General features: G+C 26.9%; 3 protein-coding genes and 1 long non-coding RNA gene across 7 annotated transcripts in view; 1 reads left to right on the top strand and 3 right to left on the bottom strand.

The window, feature by feature from the left end:
• LOC101488991 (protein DOWNY MILDEW RESISTANCE 6) overlaps nucleotides 1-3,290 on the bottom strand; it is a 6,348-nt gene extending 3,058 nt beyond the window's left edge. Inside the window, exons 1-2 of the mRNA XM_004502710.4 lie at nucleotides 2,917-3,290; nucleotides 1,957-2,204 (exon numbers count right to left, since the gene is read on the bottom strand). Coding sequence (XP_004502767.1) covers nucleotides 1,957-2,204; nucleotides 2,917-3,114 — 446 coding nt within the window. The 5' untranslated portion in view covers nucleotides 3,115-3,290. The remainder of the gene's footprint in view (nucleotides 1-1,956; nucleotides 2,205-2,916) is intronic.
• A 13,101-nt stretch (nucleotides 3,291-16,391) lies between these two features.
• LOC101515679 (protein TRANSPARENT TESTA GLABRA 1) overlaps nucleotides 16,392-20,878 on the top strand; it is a 6,273-nt gene continuing 1,786 nt past the window's right edge. For 2 of the 4 annotated variants that reach the window (XR_012163048.1, XR_003472780.2), the window contains exons 1-3: nucleotides 16,392-16,534; nucleotides 17,048-18,257; nucleotides 20,658-20,850. Coding sequence is in view for 2 of the 4 variants with exons in the window: in XM_073368380.1 (XP_073224481.1) it covers nucleotides 17,222-18,250 (1,029 nt within the window). In the remaining 2 variants the exon portion in view is untranslated. Of the gene's footprint in view, nucleotides 16,535-17,047; nucleotides 18,258-20,657 lie in introns of all 4 variants that reach the window. The other 2 variants (XM_073368380.1, XM_073368381.1) reach the window with 2 other exon arrangements.
• LOC140920293 (uncharacterized) lies at nucleotides 19,232-20,749 on the bottom strand. Its single transcript, XR_012163049.1, has 2 exons — nucleotides 20,631-20,749; nucleotides 19,232-19,493 (listed from the first exon to the last, which is right to left on the bottom strand). It is a non-coding gene; the product is annotated as an uncharacterized lncRNA (long non-coding RNA).
• Nucleotides 19,638-20,515, bottom strand: LOC113786703 (uncharacterized). The gene is made up of 4 exons (XM_073368227.1): nucleotides 20,431-20,515; nucleotides 20,263-20,335; nucleotides 19,993-20,182; nucleotides 19,638-19,946 (listed from the first exon to the last, which is right to left on the bottom strand). The coding sequence occupies exons 1-4, from the start codon at nucleotides 20,513-20,515 to the stop codon at nucleotides 19,653-19,655; spliced, it is 642 nt and encodes a 213-aa protein (XP_073224328.1). The 3' UTR covers nucleotides 19,638-19,652.

Below are 20,878 nucleotides of genomic sequence, written 5' to 3'. Positions count from 1 at the left end.
AAAAAATCCTAAAAATTGGATCCTCCAAAAGGAAATGGATGTGTGGATATCCATTGACTCTATAATTAAGTATAAGATAAGTTAGAGATGAATGTGTGGAGATAAATGTATAATACAAGTTATGTTACTTGATAATTTAATAATAATTATAAAATTTATTAATTCAATCGTTGATTATTGATATAATATATTAATTATCTAATACACAAATTTTTATATAAATCTTAAATATATAGTTATAAATTTAGTTTTTAATATTTATTTATATTTTAAAAAAACTTATTATACATTTATTTAAAATTATTTAATAAATTATCAAATTGTTTTAAAATTTATAAAAAATAGTAAAAAATTGATGTATTTAACAATAGTTTTTGATTTCACAATTAAATTAATAAAAATTATTATTTATATTAAATTATTAAATAAAATAACCCATTATAAAATTACTCCTGAATACAGTAGATGTACCTCTTAGACAAAAAAAATGTCTTTTTTACTTTTTCATAAGCATCTATCAAGAATCTAACACAACCAAATATTTAAAGAACACTGCAAATTTAAGTTTTCCTTATTTTAAGTACAGCAGAATTAAGTTTGATTTGAAACAAGTGTGGCACAATTAAGTGTGATGTGTAAGTGTGTAACAACCCTCACGTCTCTGACTTAATCATAATTTTTAAAATCATAAAGGGAAACGGATCCGGGTTACGTCAACACGTAAATGTCTGGTGACGTCAACACGGCAATATCTGCTGATGTCACGCCAATATTTGTCTATCATTCTTAAAGAATACTAACAAATGTCCTTAAAAGTTTTGTTTGCGATTATGTAGGAAAAAGAAAAAAGAGAGAAGTACTTTGAAACAATGAAGAATAAATATTGTTATAATTTTTTTTTAATTTTATAATAGATATTAATTTTCACTTTAATTTATTTACGATTTCAAAATTAAATTCATGATAATACGTCTAACTTAATAATATTAATATTTGTTAGTTAAGTTATAATTTAAAGACAAATTTGTTGTTATTATAATCTTTAAAAATACTTTAATTGTATTAGAATATTTCTTATCTTTATTTTAAACAAATAATTTACAAATCTTTTAGTCGATTTACTCCGACAAGTGTATGTATTTTGGATTTGTCATTGTATTTCTTTGTTTTTTATAACATTTTATTATTCATTTTAAATTAGAAGAGTCGCATATACTTTTTAATACGAGGATATTAAGGAGATAAAATTAATTACAGTCAGATATAATTAAGTATTGGTATACAAAATTCATTATACCTATTATATATGAGTTGTTCTAATTTCGTTATATAAATTTCATTATGAATACAAAAGTTATCTCTATTTTTTTTATAAGTTAATATAGAATAAATTTATTTTTAACTTTGTATTTTATCCTCCCTCTAAAACTCTCACTTCCCCTTCCCCCTCTCCAAATCTCAATCAAAACCTAAAACATCGGTTAGAAAAATAAAAATGAATATCAAAATTATGCTAACAAGTATTTTAAAATATTTTTAAAATATTTATTAAAAAATAGCTAAAAGTATATTGAAAATTAAAAACAACAAATTTTTAGATAAATATTTTTGTATTAAGGTCACATTTATTATAAACGGATGGAGTATTAGTTGTTGATCTTAGGCCACGTGTGCTGTAGGACGAAGAAATGTTTCATATATCATTGGAGAAAAAATGGTCTTTGCAAACAAAAAATTACTAAAAATAGAAAACACACAATGAAAGAAATAAATTTAAAAGTTTTAAAATATTGAAAATATAATTCCCATTATGAGAATATTTTTATAAAAAAGGGAATGATAAGCAAAGGAATCGCATCATATCAATTATCCAAAACATGTGACATAGTCAGCAAAAGTTGTCCGGTAGTAGATTTATGGGTGAGACAGAGTAAGAAATGGAGAAAGAGAAGTTACTTGAATGAAGGAGGATTAGAAGGCCATTCTGGAACATAATTTTCCAAAGGATAGCAATGGAGTCTAAGGTAGTCTCTCCAATTATGCACCTTCTCTTTGTTCACATTAAAACTTGTAGATAGTCTCATTGTCTTTGAGGGATCATCTGAATACAACTTCAGCTTCTCCTCCACTGGCAAATTGAAGAATTCATATGCCACCTCTGCTGTTTCCTTCAATGCTTCTAGAGGCACCCCATGATTAATTACCTGTTAACAAAATTAACTACATCTACTTCAATTTTTTAATAATTGTCAAATTTATATTATTTTTATAATCAACATTTAGTCTCCAAAATTGAGAGTATTAGATTTTTTTTATCTTAAAAGTATATTTTTTATAATTATAATTAATTTGGATAACTATAAGATTTTAAATTATAATATCGTATTTATTAGTTAAATTAAAATTTAAGAACGTAAGATAATATTTTAACAAAAATATAAAATTGTGTAATGTATAATGTCACTTGTTTACAGAAATTCAGTGTGAGTAACAAACAAAAAATGCTAACAAAATGCATCTGAATTGAATTTTGTGAATGAAAAAAAAAATTGTAGTTAAAAGATAAGAATCACTCAAAAGTAAAAATGGTAGGTTAGGTTTTCGATTTCTCAACTAAAATTAATCATTGAAAAACAAATGAAATCTCCACACCATTGAAATGGTTACCAAAAAAAAAAAATCTAATGAATAGGGAAATTTACATTTAGCTAAAACAATATTCTTCTTAAAAAAAAAAAAGAATCTTCATTTTTTTAATAATGACTAAAACAATCTTCATTCTGCATCTATAATTGGACGGTGAAAACTTATAATTAAATTGTGTATGGTGATGAGAGCCATGTGATTATTTTTTGTTTTATGCTGAATCCCATTTAATGATTTTAATAAAAAATGAATTATAATATTGAAATGGACCTGGAAAAAACCATAGGAGCTGCATGCTTCACCAATTAGCTGCACAATCTGAGTTCTATTGTGAGAACCCAAATCGATGATAGGAACACCTTCGAACTTAGAGACTTCAGAAAGACGGGGTCGATCGGATTCGGGTCGGATATAACTTTCGGGTAATTTTGAATAACGGATTCCGGATGAAAGCACCTTCGTGTCCATTTTATAATCTTATATATATATATATATATATATATAGTATTTAAAGCTAGGTGGGGAATTGAACAAATAGGAAATTAAAAAGTATAAGCTAGGTGGGGAAAATACAAAGAAAGATTCAAGAAAAAGGAAAACGACAAGCACCCACCCAAAATGAAAATACAGTTCTTTTCTTTGGGAGTTAGGAGCTTCGAGGAAGATGAGTTGAGGTATCAAGTGTGACATTAGCATGCATTTATACATTTTTAAAACATAAAGTGTGGGGAGGTGGGTCACCCCATTTTCTCTTTAAAAAGTTTATTTATTTCTAAATGATAAACACACACTTATAAATTGGACAGTCGATGAACTCATTCTCAGAGCATTTTTAACAGTAAACTCAACATAAGTTTATTAAGTAGAGTCCACTGTGTCAAATTATCTTGAACGAACTCAGTTATTTTTTATTCAACGATAAACTCAATATGAGTTCATTAAATAAGATCTACTAACCGTCATAAATTTATTATTTAATAATAAATTAATAAAAAAAAAAGATAACGATTATAATTGTATTATTATTAAATTATCAAAGTATCGTTCTTTTTGAGAGCACTATGATGACATGTTGGCACAACTCTAACAATAAACTTATCAAAAACTGAATTTTACGTAGCCACGGGTTGACGAACTCATTTAACTACCGTTGGAGATGCTCTCAATAAAAATGGAAATTATCGTACACAATTTAGGTAAAAGTTAGCATCGTCCAATATATACAACAGTTTAAAGCGAATTTTAATAAAAAATAATTTTTAAAATTTTTAATATAAAATCACGAAATTAATATAATTGATTTATTATTGTTAAAATAAAATAAAATTTAGAAAATATTTATATGTTTTAATTTTTAAAATATTAAATTATGATGTCTTTTTATTAAGTAATTTTTTTTTAGACTTTTTGATAAAATAAATTTTTTGTTTTTTATGAAAGCCTAAAATGAATGCTTTAGTGACTTTACTCTCGAGTCAACCCTCGTTATAGTGACTTGAAATATGAATTTCAAAAAATAATTGCAACTGAATCTAAACCTCTTAATATCATGGTAAGAGGTGTCTCTACATGTCACATCCTCGACCTCTCTTGAAAGAAAAATGTATAGTCTCTCCTTCATCTTTTTGATCGAGTAACTCTCGTTATTACATATTTCAACATATTTCATGGAGCTAATTGTAATTTAAATTTACTAGCAAAAAAAAGTTTGTCAACCTCTATAAATTTATGTTTCTTTATTAAACTTTTTATTTTATTTGATAGCATTCTGCACACTGATTATAAAAAAAAAACTAAATTGTTTATCTTTTTCTAGTTAATAAATTTGCTCTATTTCCACCGACAACAAAAAAATTAGACAATTGATATACTACTTTAATGTTTAAATATATTTTTAATCACTATAAATTTTTAATATTTTAATTTTAAGCTTTATAAAATAAAATTATAATAGAAAAGTCACGTGTCAATTATTCAAATATAAAAAATTTATCTTAAAACTTGTGTTTTTAACTCTTTACAAATTGAAATATTGTTTTTTTCAATAAAAAATTTATATTTTTGGTAAGAGCACATATTAGCATAACCCAAATTATAATTTGTAGTTCATATAAAATTATTCAACAAACAGTTTATCTTTTAATTTAAAAGATTTTGAATAATTTTTTGCTAACATATTTAAAACATTATAAAATATTTATTTATAAAAATCTAAATTTTTAAATTTAAAATGAATTAAATATAATTTTTTAAATATAAAAAATTAAAGATAAAAGTGACAAAATATGAACTTAAAAACTGAATTTTAAACTTATTTTTCATTGATGAACTTTGTATAATATTTTAAATTTAAAACATATTTAACTCTTAATTTTTAAAGTATACCTGAGTCAACCTTATTTTACATTGACTTGTGCATGCCTGTCAAAATCTTATTGGTTTATGAATTTATGGTAAGTACTAGTTATAATTTCATATTTCTTCCTGCTTTAAATGGAAACTGGGTTTCCGAATCTCTTCAGATAATTACGATCTCTGGGATTGGTAAATTGAATCACTTTATCAAACTTGTAATCATGGCGAGTCCTTGAAAGTTATGTGATTTGAGAAAATAAAAAACGATACATTTATAATTATTTAAATATTATTTTGTGTATTATTATGAAAACTATTAATAATTCAATGATAATTTAGATTTTCAGAAAATCAATTTCCATTTTTATCAAAGAAATTGATAGAAATTAAAATAAGACTACTCAATTTATCATGTGAATTAATAAATTTCAGATAAGATTTTAACTATTTCAATTATAAAAAAATAAAATAAAAAAACTTTTTACAAGAACCACAAAAGTTGAACATATAATTAATATTTTCTATAAAATGTGCACTCATTTGAAAAAACAAATAAGTGTTTTCACCCAATATTATATATATAGTTTTATTTTAATTTAATTGTTGAAACTTATCAAATAAATGTATCTTATTCTTCAAATAAATTTTTTCTATTAAGATTAAAAGAATTATCATATTTTCACAAATTTAAAATTGTTTAGAACGTATTTTTAAGTTATTATCAAACAATAATTTAATCCTTTATACTAGAAAAAATTGAAAATATTCTCATATAAGTGAGATAGTTGTTAATTTTTTTGTGGGTATATTTTATATTTTTTTACTGTAGGTACATTTTACACACACACACACACACACACATATATATATATATATATATATATATATATATATATATATATATAACCTAACAATTACTTCTGAAAAAAAAATTGATATCCTTCAAAAATTGATGTATTGGGAGATCATCATTTCAACCGCCCTAAATGTCACTACTACTTGTAATGTATGAGTCAACTTATTTTAGACTCCAATGGTCTTATTAATGTCAAACTACATTCAATGAAAAATCATATCATTTTTTCATATCACAATAAATTTTAAAGTAATAATATAATGTATAGATATAATGTATAGAAATGTAGCAAAATAATTCATTCTTATGGGGGGTTGGCATAAAATTCTTGATGCATCTCCCATATATAAAATTGAAGTAACTTATTTTAAGTAGCTTATCTCCCATTTTGTGGGGTTCATTGCGTCACATAAAATCAAATTTATGCAACCACTATATTTTACTCCAATGGCACATATTTAAGTAACCTATAAATGAAGTTGATCACGTCCATTACTTTGTCGGTTGATTTAAAGCATACATTTATTTTATATCCTATGGAAATATTTAAAGACTTACGGTCAATTTGTTTATCAACGGAAATTGAAAACAAGTTAGTGCATTTTATTTTTTATACATAAAAACAACATCTATTCATTCATATTAAAAATAAGAATAACATAAATACATATATTTATTAAAAATAAAAAAGATGAATATATGAACAAACTAACAATACTCAAAATTAATAGCATAAAATAAAAAAATGTTTACAAATTTGACGAAATAAAAGTAATCAGAATACTCATGCATTTAGATATGCAACGTTGAGGATTATTGATTGAATATATTTGATTTGGATTGAAGTTAATGTGAAAATATGAATAAATTAATATTACATCAAGACGGAAAAACAAAACATTGTCGCGCTTAATTGATAAGATAACGAAAAAACAACAAAAAAAAAATAAATATATGTTAAATCACTTATTTATGTAAAAGGATAGAGTGAAAATATAGAGCGTGATTTCAGACAATAAATTGTTCTCAAATCACCGATCTTCTAGGGTCAAGATGAAGTGGGAAGAGAGGAGAAAAAAAAGTGTGATGACGGAATTTTTAGAGAAATAACTAACTGCATGTTTAATGTATTTTTGTTTAATGCAAAATTATACGTATAATCCTTTAAGTTTAACTCATTTTTCCCTTTAGGTTCTTTAAATTTATTTTATTTTGATTTGGTCATTTAAGTTATATTTTATTTCTTTTGTTAGTCATTCGTCTCTATTTCAACGACAAATAATTCAATTGAATGTTTCTAATAATTTAATATTATAACAAATGTTGCAATAATATGTCTATCATAATAGTCCTTAAAAAACAATCATCAAAACTTTAAATTTGACTCCAAAATAAATGTTAGGGTCTTTTTAGTAAGTACAGTACTATTAAGATCTATTCTTGTGAAAATGACATTGTAGGACAGGATCATCTCATCTCATGTGTGTGCTTTTACAATTTGCACTATACATGGCGTATAGGGCGGTTTGAAGACTCGCAGATACTTCAATATCATTAGTAGAATCTGGCCACTCCATGTGTTGATTTTGTCAATGCTTTGAATAAATATTATCCATTTGCCACTCATAATTTTACGGGTCCTTTTCAGTGGGTGTGAATATTTTTTTTGGTTTGTTCCTCAGAAGACTTGGTCTAAAATCTGATTAATCAATAAGCCTCCACAATATATGAACATCACCTGCCTCAGTGTCTTTTCAACTGGACGATGGTGAAAGAGTTACCCAACTTCATATTGTTCCAAACTTGATTTTATTTTCTTCAATTTTTTCAAAACCAACAAAGCAGTTTAGCTTAATTTTTACTCTTATCGTTTGTATTGCGTGTGTCATACGGGTAGAGGTATACCAGGCTAAATTGGTCCGCTTCTAGTCAATTAAATATTTGATTCACTCAAATTGTGTGATCCAATCAATTTTTTTGTCATTAATTAATTACATTGTAAATTTGTTTTTAATTGTATTGTTTATCTCAAATTAAAAATATTAATCAACACTTTTAATTTCCAGGGTCTTTTTATTTTTTCTATTATGTTCTTTATTATTTATTACTCTATTTTTTTTAATTCTTTAAATCTATTATTCATAAACTATTAATAGGAGATATTTTAATATAGTAAGTTATAATTTTTTTCTTCATTTCTTACTTTGTGTAATAATGACATATAACTTTGGACAAATGGAGTATTATCTAAAGAAATTAGATTAAGGTGATGTTTGGTCCAGTTTATTTGAGCTTATATTCTCCTTAAAAAATAAAAATAAAAATTGGGCAAACACTTATAAAAAGAAGATGTTGATATATAATGTCGATGTCGACCATAATTTAAAATGACATGTTTGGATTAGTTGTAAAGGTCCAATACAGTCGCATCTAATAGTTGAGATGGCATTACGAATATTCATTTTAAGGGTTTAATATCTTTCGTAGATGTTGTTCCATGCATATCAATTTTATTATGATTGATGAATTATGTTATTTGTCAACTAAGATACACTGTGTTGGTTATTTTAAAAGTATATTTTTTGTTGCTAGCTCAAGGTATTTCACCTCACCCAAAAGCCAGAGACACGTCTTTTGAGTACATGGATATATTAAAAATGTAGACCGGCATCTCACTAATGTTCTTTTAAATGCACCAACCAATAATCAAACTTATTACCACATATGCACAATTAATGAATCTAGTTATGTGAATTGCGTTACACCATATTGATTATTTTAAAAATAGATAACTCTAATTTTTCTTTTACAAAATATTTGTATTATATTAATTAATTTATCCATTCACGTAAAAAATATGAAAATTATAAAGAAAAAAAATTAAGGAATATTTTTCGAACATATTAATTTTATTAATAATAGCAATTTATTTTGAATGATGAAAAATCAAAATTAAACATATTCATATATTAAATATATTTTAAGAATGTTTACATATAAAATAAACATTAAATTTAAAATATATTATATTAAACATTATTTATTTTATTTAAATGTAACATACTTTGTCTTTTTATTTTTTTATTTAAGTTCTTTTATGTTTTAAAAAATGCACAAAAATATCTTATATGTCATAATACAAGAATATCATTCATCTTTTTGTTTTTCTTTTTAAGTAGAATTTTGACTAAAATACTACAAATGTTTACGTGGTGATGACTCGGCATTGATGTTCCAACTAAATATAATACAAGATTTCGTGTGTAATTTCGGCTTAAATTTATTGCCCATGCTCTTTATATATATTTGTAAAAAAAGGACCATGCCTAGAAAATTTTAAGAAAGACTGTCATAATTAAGGATGGGTGAATAAAATATTTTAACGGTAGGGGACTAAGGATGTACCATTTCTTTTAAAAAAAGGACAGTAGATACCATAGAGTATTGGAGTAATCTTGGAAAAATAAAATGGATTAAATAAATTTAAAGCGTATTGTTCTATATCTTATATTTAACGAAACCCTCCGTTTTATAATTAATAAAATAAATATAATTTTTAATGTATATTTAGTTATTTTATTCAAGATAATTGTTAACAAACTAAAAAATTTATTTCTAATTTTTTTTAAATTTAAAATTTAAAAATTATTTTTTATGTAAAATTTTTAGTTTCAATCATTTAAGAAGTACGTTTGAAATACTTGCGAGTAATATCATTTCAAAGAAAATGTTAATAAATATTTTTGTAGTACTTGTTATTATTAAAAGTTATAATAAAAATTATGTATTTAAATTTATTTAATAATGTTTATTTTATTTTATATAATTTTGTATCTTAAGGCTCTCGTTGAGGTCACCTTTATTTTAAGATAGGTGTAGACGTGTAGTATTTATATATTGATCTAGTAGCATGTGTCATTAATTTTATGTCTCATATGACTGTGTCATAAATTTCATGTCAGCACATGACGAAGACGTGACGTTTATTTAATAGACGACAAAATGAAGCAGTGGTGGACTCTTTCTTACAATTCTCTAGGGAATACTGTGGAATAGGTCTATAGCTATTAGCTAGCGATAATTCTAGCCAAAGGCAACATGTGTTCGCAAGACAATTTTGTGGGTTGGATATTCTTTTATTATTTTTAATGTATAAAATATTTTTTTTTTAAATTAAAAGTTTTAATTATTTTTTAAAATTTTTGAATAAAAAAAAATAATTTGATATTTTTAATAATATGATATATAATTATATAATATAAATTATTTAAATATATTAATTATTTATATATTACTAATTAAATCAAAAATATAAAAAAATTCTCAAATTAAAATCTAAACTTTTACGATGTTTTATTTTGATTTTATAAATATTAATAATTTTATATTTTATATCATATCACGTTATTTAAAATATCTCTCGTTATTATTTTTTAGTTAAAAATTAAAATAATTAACTAAAATAAAAAATTAATTCATAAATTAGTAATGATAAAAAAACTAAAATTATAGTTAAATTTATTTTAATGAATTTAAAAAATATGTCTATTTTTCTTCTTTGTAATTGGAGAGAAATAAACTCACAAATAATTATTTATTTATTTTAATTTTTATGTAAGTGATTCATTAAAATTATTGTTATATCTTTCAAAACATGAGGGAGAAAACAAGAGAAGAAAAAGATTCAAATCCATTTTTAAGTTCTACACTAGAGCCTTATGGTGGTCCTTATTATAAAACAATTTTTAGATTTTTTTCATTTATAATAAAAATTATAAATTTTAAAATATATTTTTTTATATTTAAAATATTATTTTTACTGTATTTTTTATTTTGATATTAGTAAATATATTTATTTATCTTGATTAAAGTAAATATATAATTATGGTCTCACTACTTATTTTGACAGTACATTTATAAAATGTTGAAAATTTACAATAATTCATTGATAATTTTTATTGGTTACACTCATTTCACATCCGGTTATAATCAAATAGAATAAGTAAAATCATTTTAGGTATCTTAAATGAATTTAATTTACTACACATGATAATTAATTTTTCTACAAATTAAGTTCACAAATTGTAAAAAGTAAAAGTGTGACTTACAAAAGTGTTTATGAATTCATGAATTTTAATATTTTTTTCTTTCTTTTTATAAATATAATTAAGATAAAAAAAAAGTATTATTACTTATTGAAAACAATATTTTGTATAAGTATAAACATTCTGCTGTCTGTGAGAGATGAGTTAAAAACAAGGGGAAAAATAAAAAGAGACGACTTATTGATATTATTGGCGGATTTGATTGTAAAAGCTACAAAATTATATTGTGGTTGTTATATATCAATATCTCTTGAGAGATTTCTGTCTTTTATCAATTATTTATGTACAGACGTACTTTCAATTATATTTTATATTTTTCTGCAGTTTACAATATATTTTTTGAAAAAGTGAATTTGTAAAAAACATAAATTATTATATATTTTTTTAATATTTGTGATTTAGTCGATAAAGTTTAATATAAAGAAATATATATGTACATATAACCATATAAAAATTGATCAAAGGAGATCGTGATGGAGATTGTAATAGAGAATTAATATTGGTTGAAATTAAGAATGGGATACATTAAATTTTCAACTATGAAGTAAACCGACTAAAGTGACAGCCATTAAATAACTAAGCGGCTAAATGCGGTGACCTGTTATTGAATATAAATAATGACTTAATCAATCACTATATATTCAAAATTAAAGTCTAACACATACTTCCCATTCCCATGAAGTTATGTAATGTATTTTGTTTAAATTTAGCCACATTTATTTGACCTTTTACTTAAATAGAAGATCATAAGACAGAAGAGAATAATAATCAATTAGTTAATTTTTAATAATATTTTATTAAAGTTAATAATAATAATAACACTATTAAAATAAGTAAAAATTGCGATGGAAAAAAAATGAGACTCACCCATAATTTCGATGGTCACAATGTTTGGTGACATATTTTGTAATTTTTATATATAATTCTTAAAAATTAATTAATTAATTAAATAATTGATCTAACATTCTTTCATTTGGAAACAATATTTAATTACTAAAAGATTATGAAATTATTCCATAATATCAAGTATGTTCGAAGTATTTGTTAATTCAAAACACCAAAATATTTATCAATACAATACTGAGTTACAATAGTCACACATGCTTAAATTAAATTTTATTCCTGTGTTTCAATTTAATTTAAGACATAATATCAATTATCATCACATTTGTAGATATTTTATCGTCTTGTACAATTAACATGAACGATATAAATTTATTCACATATTTTTTTTTTAGTTTTAGTAACTTTAAATTTATTCTCAATTAATTTATTGATTTAAATAAATAAACAAATATCGTTTTTAAATTAAAAAAAAATACAAAGAATTAAGAAATCCAATATTCTTCGATTTGATTAACATATACACTTAATTTAAACTAGATATAATACACATTTGTGCGATCCACCAATTAATCTATATTTTATGGATAATTATTTTTTATTCCAAAAAAAGTATAATTTTTTAAGAGAAATTATATTTACCTTCCCCGAGGTCATCTTAAATAACACTAACGCTTCGTCTAGTTTTGAAAAAATACTCATCTCCCTTATACTCGCTAAAAAAATTATACATAATATTTGTTTTCTATTATTCTTTCAACTTTATCTGTCATTTATCAAAAATATATTATAATACACATTTTGGTTATACTATTTAGAACATAATCGTATCTTTCACAATTACAAATACCAGATAAATAGTCGTACCTTTAAAATTAAATCAAAAATTTTAATTGTATCATATAATAAATAACATTAATAGATGAAGTATGTCAAAAAATGTATAATACATTTTTTTTAATGAGTATAAGGGATATTAATGTTTTTTCAAAACTAAATAGATGTTAATGTCACTTTAGTTGACCTTAGAGAAAATAAATGCAATTTTTTTTTATATAAAGATTTTAAAAATATTTAATAAGTTATTGTAAATTAAATATATAATAAAAATTTAAGAATATGATTGAAATGTGCATAAATTTTATATTTTAAAAACTAAATATAAATTAATTTTAGTTACGTGGCAACGAATGACTGGACTTTGTCCATTACGTATACACATTGTAAAAATGTCTTCAGAACTTACCACCTAACCTTTTGGTAATGTTGATTACATTTTTTTTAACGAGTTCGTTAGTATATTTTGGGCTTTTATTTGGGAGGGGGTGAGGGGAAGAAGGCTCGACCAATTTTTGTTGGACCTGTTTGAGAATCATATTTGAAAACTTTCGCCAATACTCCACATTTATACTCCTATCCATACATTTTTGTATAAAGTATCTATTTTACTTTTTTATTTTTCAAAAAAATAATTTTATTACTTTATTAAATTCAACTCGGGTTTAAAAAAAAAAAAGTTTTCTAAAACTCACATGTTTCAAACAATTTGAACTCTATATATTAAAAAAAAATATTCAAATTTTTCGATACATATCATAAATTTTTTTCTAAATTTTCTAGTACAAAGTTCAAATTATTTTAAAAATATGTGTTTCGGTTTTTTTTTTTTTTCAAAAACTCATTTGAATTTAGTGGAGTAAAAAAATATTATTATTGTTATTTAAGAAAATAAGGTAAAATAGGTAGTTTGTGCAAAATGTGGGGATAAGAGTATGAGCGTGGAGGTACAAGGTAAAACTTTCATCATATTTTTAATAAAAGAAAGAAATATGATAATTCGATAATCGATCTAACTTAATTTAAAATGGGTCAGTCTATTTCGATCTAACTAAAGCTTTAACCCACTTTTTTTAGTTACATGACTTAGACTAGTGGGTTGATTTTTCCTTCACTCTGTTATTGTGCAATTTGAGTTACATATTTCGGTAATTTTGAGTTAACCGTAGCCTTCCATCTTTGATTATATGTGGCGATCGAGTCTTCAACTCCTCATTATGTGCTATCAAGAGGACACAGTGAAATCATATATGCCTCACGAAAGAAAATTGTATATTGAAGAAGACATTATTGCTGATATTGACTTATTTTGATTAAGACGATCGTGACCATTTAGATATTGGATTTGATATATTGAACTCTACCTAAATTTATGGAATAATAATTATTTTAAGTCCATAACATTTAATATGTATTTGTTGTTGATCTCTAAAAAAATTATCAAATTATATGCTAGTTTGGTTTGTCAACAACTAACAATATTATTTAATAAAACTAATATGACAAATTGTTAACAAATATGCATGTTATTTATGAGTATGAGTTGACACAAATAGTGTGGTTTTCAGATTGATAAGTTGTTAATTAGATTTATAAAAGAACACTTGTTTATATGTGTTCTTTGCGTGGATCCTATTGAAGAGTAGTGATTAAGACTTATTGGTATGAACACTTTTTTATTTGTCTAATTTTAGAAAGGCACAATGAGAGACGACCGCTATTCTCAAAAGAAAATAAAGCAAATCTTTTACTATAAGAAACAAGGTCCCTTCACATAACTACCAAGATCACAAATATTTTATGAAGTTTATGATCCTTCTTAATTTAATTTTTTTATAAAACAAAAAAACTAGGCTCTGTCATATATATATATATTTTGACTAATTGATCCAAGTTTACTAAATCATTTCATGATATATCTACATATGATCACATCACCACCACTCTATCATTTTCCACTCTTCCACCCGCATGCACAAGTTTGCCTCTTATTCTTCGATAATGCCACCATTATTTTTCTTTATATATATATATATGTTTAATAAACTAACTAATATATCCTACATTGAAATTTATATATCAAAATATCCTTTTTTTTTTTACCTTCATAAAATTGTATCTCCGCTCTACCACCACACAAATATATATATATATATATATATATATATATATATATATATATATTTTGTAGTAGGAGGTCACATACATCTCTGAGATGTGACCATCTATAACCCTTAATTTTTCTCTCTCTTAATTTTGCTAGCTGGAGGTTATATTAGTTTATAGATTATCACATCTCAGAGTTGTGATCTCCTGCAAAAAAAAAAATCATCCTTTAGGTAGTTGCGGGGATGTGACCTTAAAAAAAAAATAGAATATTTTTGTATATAAATTTCAATGTAGGATTTATTGATTAGTTTTTATTTTTATTTTTATTTTTATTTTTTTTTATAAAAAATGGATATACATGCAAAAATTCCATCATTCTTCCCCATATTTGCTCATTCACCCTATTACACCGGCCACCTCACTATCTCTACACTAGATAGCCTCCCTTATGCAATTCCTTCATGTTCTCCCATATCCCTTACCCTCCATTGCTCCATAGTAAGTGATTGTTGCAATTGAAAGTTATATTCCAAAATCAATGAATCATATGTCAAATAAAAAAAATCATTATTGGTCACTTTCAAAATATAGTTTGACTTGAACTTCTCCTAATACTCTGTAATAGAATTATGAATATGTAAAGGGATTACAATTCTTAATAAAATTTAGTTTGGTTTATGCATAACAAGATTGTAGAGGCCAAATGCTAATTCTCAATGTGCAAGTCTCGTGCCATAATCTTTTTGGAAGAACAATTATATCCATGTTTGCATTGGCTAGTAATGTCATGCAATCGTCACATTTAATTTCCAACTCCTTGTCCAAAACCCTAAACACCAAATTCCCTCTTTGGTCTTCGTATCCCTAACAATAGATTTTTATTTAACACATATATGTTGCTTGAGGACAAAAAACATGTCATTACATCCTTTCTTTCTTTTCCAACTTGTCTACATATGTTGCTTGCAATGAGCTCACCATTCTTCCTTGCCCTTTTATCAATTGAAGTTTGTTACTAGAGAAACACAAGAATTGATAAGCTGGAGAAGATTTCATGGTGTTCGAGGTTCTTTTTTAAGCTCATATTGGTTAGACAGTAGGGTAGTGTCAAATGAAACGGTTATTTGGTTATTAAGTTTGTGTTGACTGATCAATTGTTACATTCATATATATGATACTTGTAATTAGCATAAAGAAAAATGTTGTCATGTTTGTAGTGCTAGAGAAATAGTGAAGAAGACAAAAATTAAAAGTTAAAAAAGAAAGAAAAAAAAGTTAAATATTAAGAGTGTATCATAACATACATAAGTTTAGGTGAGAGCCGCAATAGGTGGTGGTTTGATAATAGACAAATTCAATTCACTTTGTAATCGAGCTATTCCTATATTTATGTATTCGAAACATTAATAATTGTTCAATAAAAATTGTTAAATTCAAACTTATATTTAGATTTATAAAATAAAAAAACTTAATTATTTAAAATATCCATGTTAATAATGGTCATTTTGATTTAAATATCTAGAAAAAAAATATTACAATTTCAAAACACTTTTAATTCAATCATTAGTCTAATTTTTTTTGTTAAGGTGAAGATACTTATGTTGATTCATTCGTCTAGATTACTATGCTGCCATGGGGACAACCGGGCGAGCGAGGATGGAGGCGACATGTCAGGCGCAGGCGCTGTGAGTGGGTCAAGTAGGCTTGGTGGCGACGCATGAACGCCGCAGAGAGTACGAGAGTGGGCGACAAGATCTAATTTCCTAATTCTATACCTTTTGAGGTCACAGATCTAACTCCCTTCCAATCTTTCTCTATTTCATAATTTTTTATTTTTGGGTTTTTTTTCTGGAATGCTGATCTACAATCTACAAGTGTGAGTTTCAAAATTGCGAATGAATTAAAGCAGTGAAACTCATTTTTTCCTTCTTCTGTTTTTTGTTTGTTTGAAGATATCACATTAGTTTCACATTTTCTTATCTTTTGTTGTGATGGGGGTATAGGTGATGTGGGGAAATGGAAGAAACAGGATGAGGATTTTGTATTGAGTTTCTTTTGTCCTGGGTTTTGGGTGAAGGTTTGAGTTTGTATACAAGACTTGGATTTGTGATGAACAAAATTAATTATTTTTTGTTTTTAATAAATAATGACGAGTCATCTATTTTGTAGCCATGTCATGTAAGCCACGTCACCATGTCTACTTCACCAAAAAAATTAAACTAATGACAAAATTAAACAAAATTTTAAAATATAATATTAAAATATTAATCCATAGCTAACAAACAACCTTTTGCAGTTGGAATTTATGAAAAAGAACGTAAAGTGAAGAAGGAAGAAGGCGCGTGCTTCATTGACTCGTTCTCTTCATTTATGCTTCCCACCTAACTTTTTTTATCTTCACTTCCCTTTTCAGTATCTTCTTCTTCCACACCTTCACCCCTTCCCCTTCAATCACCGTTCACTTAAAAAAATGGAGAATTCCACTCAAGAATCCAATCTCCGATCCGATAATTCCGTCACATATGATTCCCCTTATCCTCTTTACGCCATGGCCTTCTCTTCAAACCCCAACTCCCAACAACAACAACGCATCGCCGTTGGAAGTTTCATCGAAGAATACACTAACCGCATCGATATCCTCTCTTTCAACCCTGATACCCTCTCCATTAAACCTCAACCTTCACTTTCCTTCGATCACCCTTACCCACCCACAAAACTCATGTTCCATCCCTCCACCCATTCCTCCCTCCTCAAAACCTCCTCCGACCTTCTTGCTACCTCCGGCGACTATCTCCGTCTTTGGGAAGTTCGCGAAAATTCCGTCGAAGCTCTTTCTCTTTTCAACAATAGCAAAACCAGTGAATTTTGCGCTCCATTGACATCCTTTGATTGGAACGACATTGAACCTAAACGCATCGGAACTTCCAGCATCGACACTACTTGCACTATCTGGGACATTGAAAGAGGCGTCGTTGAAACGCAGCTTATTGCACATGATAAAGAGGTTTACGACATTGCTTGGGGGGAATCTAGGGTTTTCGCTTCTGTTTCCGCTGATGGGTCTGTTAGGATTTTTGACCTAAGGGACAAGGAGCATTCAACGATTATCTACGAGAGTCCTCAACCAGACACCCCTTTGCTTCGTTTAGCTTGGAACAAGAAGGATTTGAGGTATATGGCAACAATTTTGATGGATAGTAATAAAGTTGTGATTTTGGATATTAGATCACCCACTACACCAGTGGCTGAATTGGAGAGACACCGTGCCGGTGTTAACGCTATTGCTTGGGCTCCAAGAAGTTCTAGGCATATTTGTTCAGCTGGGGATGATACACAAGCTCTTATTTGGGAGTTGCCTACTGTGGCTGGTCCTAATGGGATTGATCCAATGTCTATGTATTCTTCTGGTTATGAAATTAACCAGCTTCAGTGGTCTGCTGCTCAGCCTGATTGGATTGCTATTGCTTTTGCTAATAAGATGCAGCTTTTGAGGGTTTGAATTTAAGGTTAGTGGTTTTGGAAAACTGATTACACATTGTCGTGTTGTGAACTGTGACTCATTGATGAGTAGTTTAGTCTAACTTGATCATATATGTATTAATTATGAGGGCTAGATTGTTATGCGTATACATTATTACCGCCTAATGTAGTATGATGGTAACGGGAGACGTATGCCATGGCTTCATTTGGTGGTCTTAGACTACTTCTGTCCTTTATATGTGATAGTGAATTGGTACTGTGATAGTTGGGGCAATTTACTTTACCTTACATGTTTTATTGATAGTTGATGCTGCATTTGTTTGTTGAAGATAGAATCGACAAATTTAATATTATAATTGCATTTGCTGTCTATATAGATAATTCTTTGTTAAATTTCAAAGTTTATTCGTTTTGTATTGTTATTGAATGTATTTGTAAGTAGTAGTTTTGTTCATGTGCTTTGGCACCTTATTTGTTTTTGAGAAAGATGGTTTATTGCCAGAGTAGTGGCAATCTAATGAATCCTTGTTTATTAAACTTTGCTAAAGCCTTCATCCTTGCGATTACATTTAGTCAAATAAGTAGCTGTTAAGCTGAAAGAAAAGTTTATTCCCCCAATTATAAGAGCTGCAGTTTCATACAGGATTGAATATTTGTTGTTAAAGAATAAAAAACTAAGTATAATTGGTGCTGCAGAAATGAGAGTTTTACAATGCATAAAAGACTATATAACATTAAAAATCAGATAAAATTGCAGTAGCTCTAGACCCCATTATAGATAACATGGTAGAGTATTGTTTTAGGTGAGATTAGAGTATGTGTGGAGAAGTTCTGTAGAGCTAAAGAAGGTGGACTAGATGAAGAGTAGTTCAATAGTTAGAGGTGAAAGAAGACCAAGTAAAACCATCAGCCAAACATTAAGAGATTTGGAGATAAATCATTCATGACAGGACTCTTTACCTTTTAGCATTGATTGTACCATTTACCCAATCTCATCTAATGGCAAAAAGCTTGGTTATTGTTGTTATAGTTACTTAAAGAAGCATGGTCCGTTATCTTTAGTATGAATTTCAGTTCTGAAGAATAAAAACATGCCAATCCTAAACTATTACAATTTTGTACTTACTACTTACTAGTGTGTAAATTATAGACCGGCTACAACAATTGCAGTTTAACTTTGAAGCTCTGCCAAAAATTCGTCCCCTCATTAAGAATTTTCCACTTGTTGAGGTCGAATTGGTATTGCTTTTCAGTGTTCTGTTCTGCATTTCAAACAAAAAATAATGTTTAGTTGTTTTGGTATGTATTTTGTTTTAAAAAATAGGTTTAAATATGTCTTTGATCCTTGCAATTATAATTTTCTATTTATTTTGGTCCTCGTAAAGTTTTTTTTTCCACATCTCTGCAAATATAGTTTCATTTTAAAATAGTCCTTTAGTCAAACTTTTGTTACAAAAACTCAAACACCGTTTTGAAACATTCTTCCAGAAATGGGGACTAAGTTTTGCAGTAAAATAAGCTGTATGAAGAGCCAATTCTTGTTCAATCGTCCACCCTTGTGCAATTTCACCACCGCGCTTTCTTTTCCCATTTACTCCACCTTCAACTTCTTCCTTCCTCAACCTTTCCACTATTTCATCACCACTGCACTTCCTTTTCCCTTTTCCACCATCTTCAACAACCCCACTATCCACCTCCGTTTTACCATCACCACTCTTCACTCTCATCAAATGACGTGAACGAAATTTTGCTCCTTTTAACATCAATTTTCTTAGGGGGAGATTTTTTATTGGAGAATCTAGAAGATCGTCTTAGCGACTGAACCTTGTTGTTTAACCTGGGTGATTTCCTAACACCCACAGTGGGGGTTCTTGATTGAATTGAAGATGTCTTTGTCGATTTAGATTTGGGGGTGATGGGGTTTTTGTTGTTATGCTGAAGGAGGAGGACTCTACATGAATAAGTCACATAAAAACTTCCCGTCAGAAGGCTATACTCAATTATTGGCAGTTTAAGTAGATATATACCTACATTTTCCCACTCCCTTCAAATTGGTTTGCTATATTGAGTTCGAGCTGTGTATACAAGTTTGTTTTATTTTCCACTATTTTTACAATACTGATGATAATGATAGAAATATCTTTTATAATGACAAGGACTTGTTTATGTCATTGTTAATTTCCCAATTCCTAAAAGTACTTGCTACTGGTGTTTTCTGAATATAGCTGTGGTATTTTGGAGCAACACTACTCTGTGGATCAAACTGTGCACTGATTAATAACATGTCAACTTCTCGTGCCTTTTAGTATCAGGATGGCTTAGTTGTGAAGTTCATGGCTCTAATGAATTTACCAATTTACAAACAAACTTATAAACATATTCATAAAAGCCATACTTACTTAAGCTCATTCCTTCCTCTTCTGCAGATATCCTAGCATTGGTAATGAAGTTCTTAAATACTTGGCATAAATGATGAATCACTTTCCCCTGTACGACTAAAGAATAGTGTTTCCTTCATAGAAATATATCTCGAAGGATGTCTGCATAGCTAAAGAATTACCGCTCATCTTTATATTTTCCACGTCAAGGACATAGAAAAATTGACTGATTTACTGATAGGTAATGTTCTGGAATATTTAACTGTTCC

The sequence above is a fragment of the Cicer arietinum genome, chromosome 5 (genome assembly GCF_000331145.2).
Source record: "Cicer arietinum cultivar CDC Frontier isolate Library 1 chromosome 5, Cicar.CDCFrontier_v2.0, whole genome shotgun sequence".
Lineage (NCBI taxonomy): Eukaryota > Viridiplantae > Streptophyta > Magnoliopsida > Fabales > Fabaceae > Cicer > Cicer arietinum.
Note: the sequence above shows the minus strand (reverse complement) of the source record. Positions and strands in the feature narration are given on the sequence as shown.

Coding starts and splice junctions, on each gene's coding strand:
- LOC113786703 (XM_073368227.1), bottom strand. CDS start 20,515: ATGTTATTAATCAGTGCACAGTTTGATCCACAGAGTAGTGTTGCTCCA. Junction 20,336..20,430: donor TCAGAAAACACCAGTAGCAA/GTACTTTTAGGA, acceptor TTGTAAAAATAG/TGGAAAATAAAACAAACTTG. Junction 19,947..19,992: donor CTCCCCCTAAGAAAATTGAT/GTTAAAAGGAGC, acceptor ATGAGAGTGAAG/AGTGGTGATGGTAAAACGGA.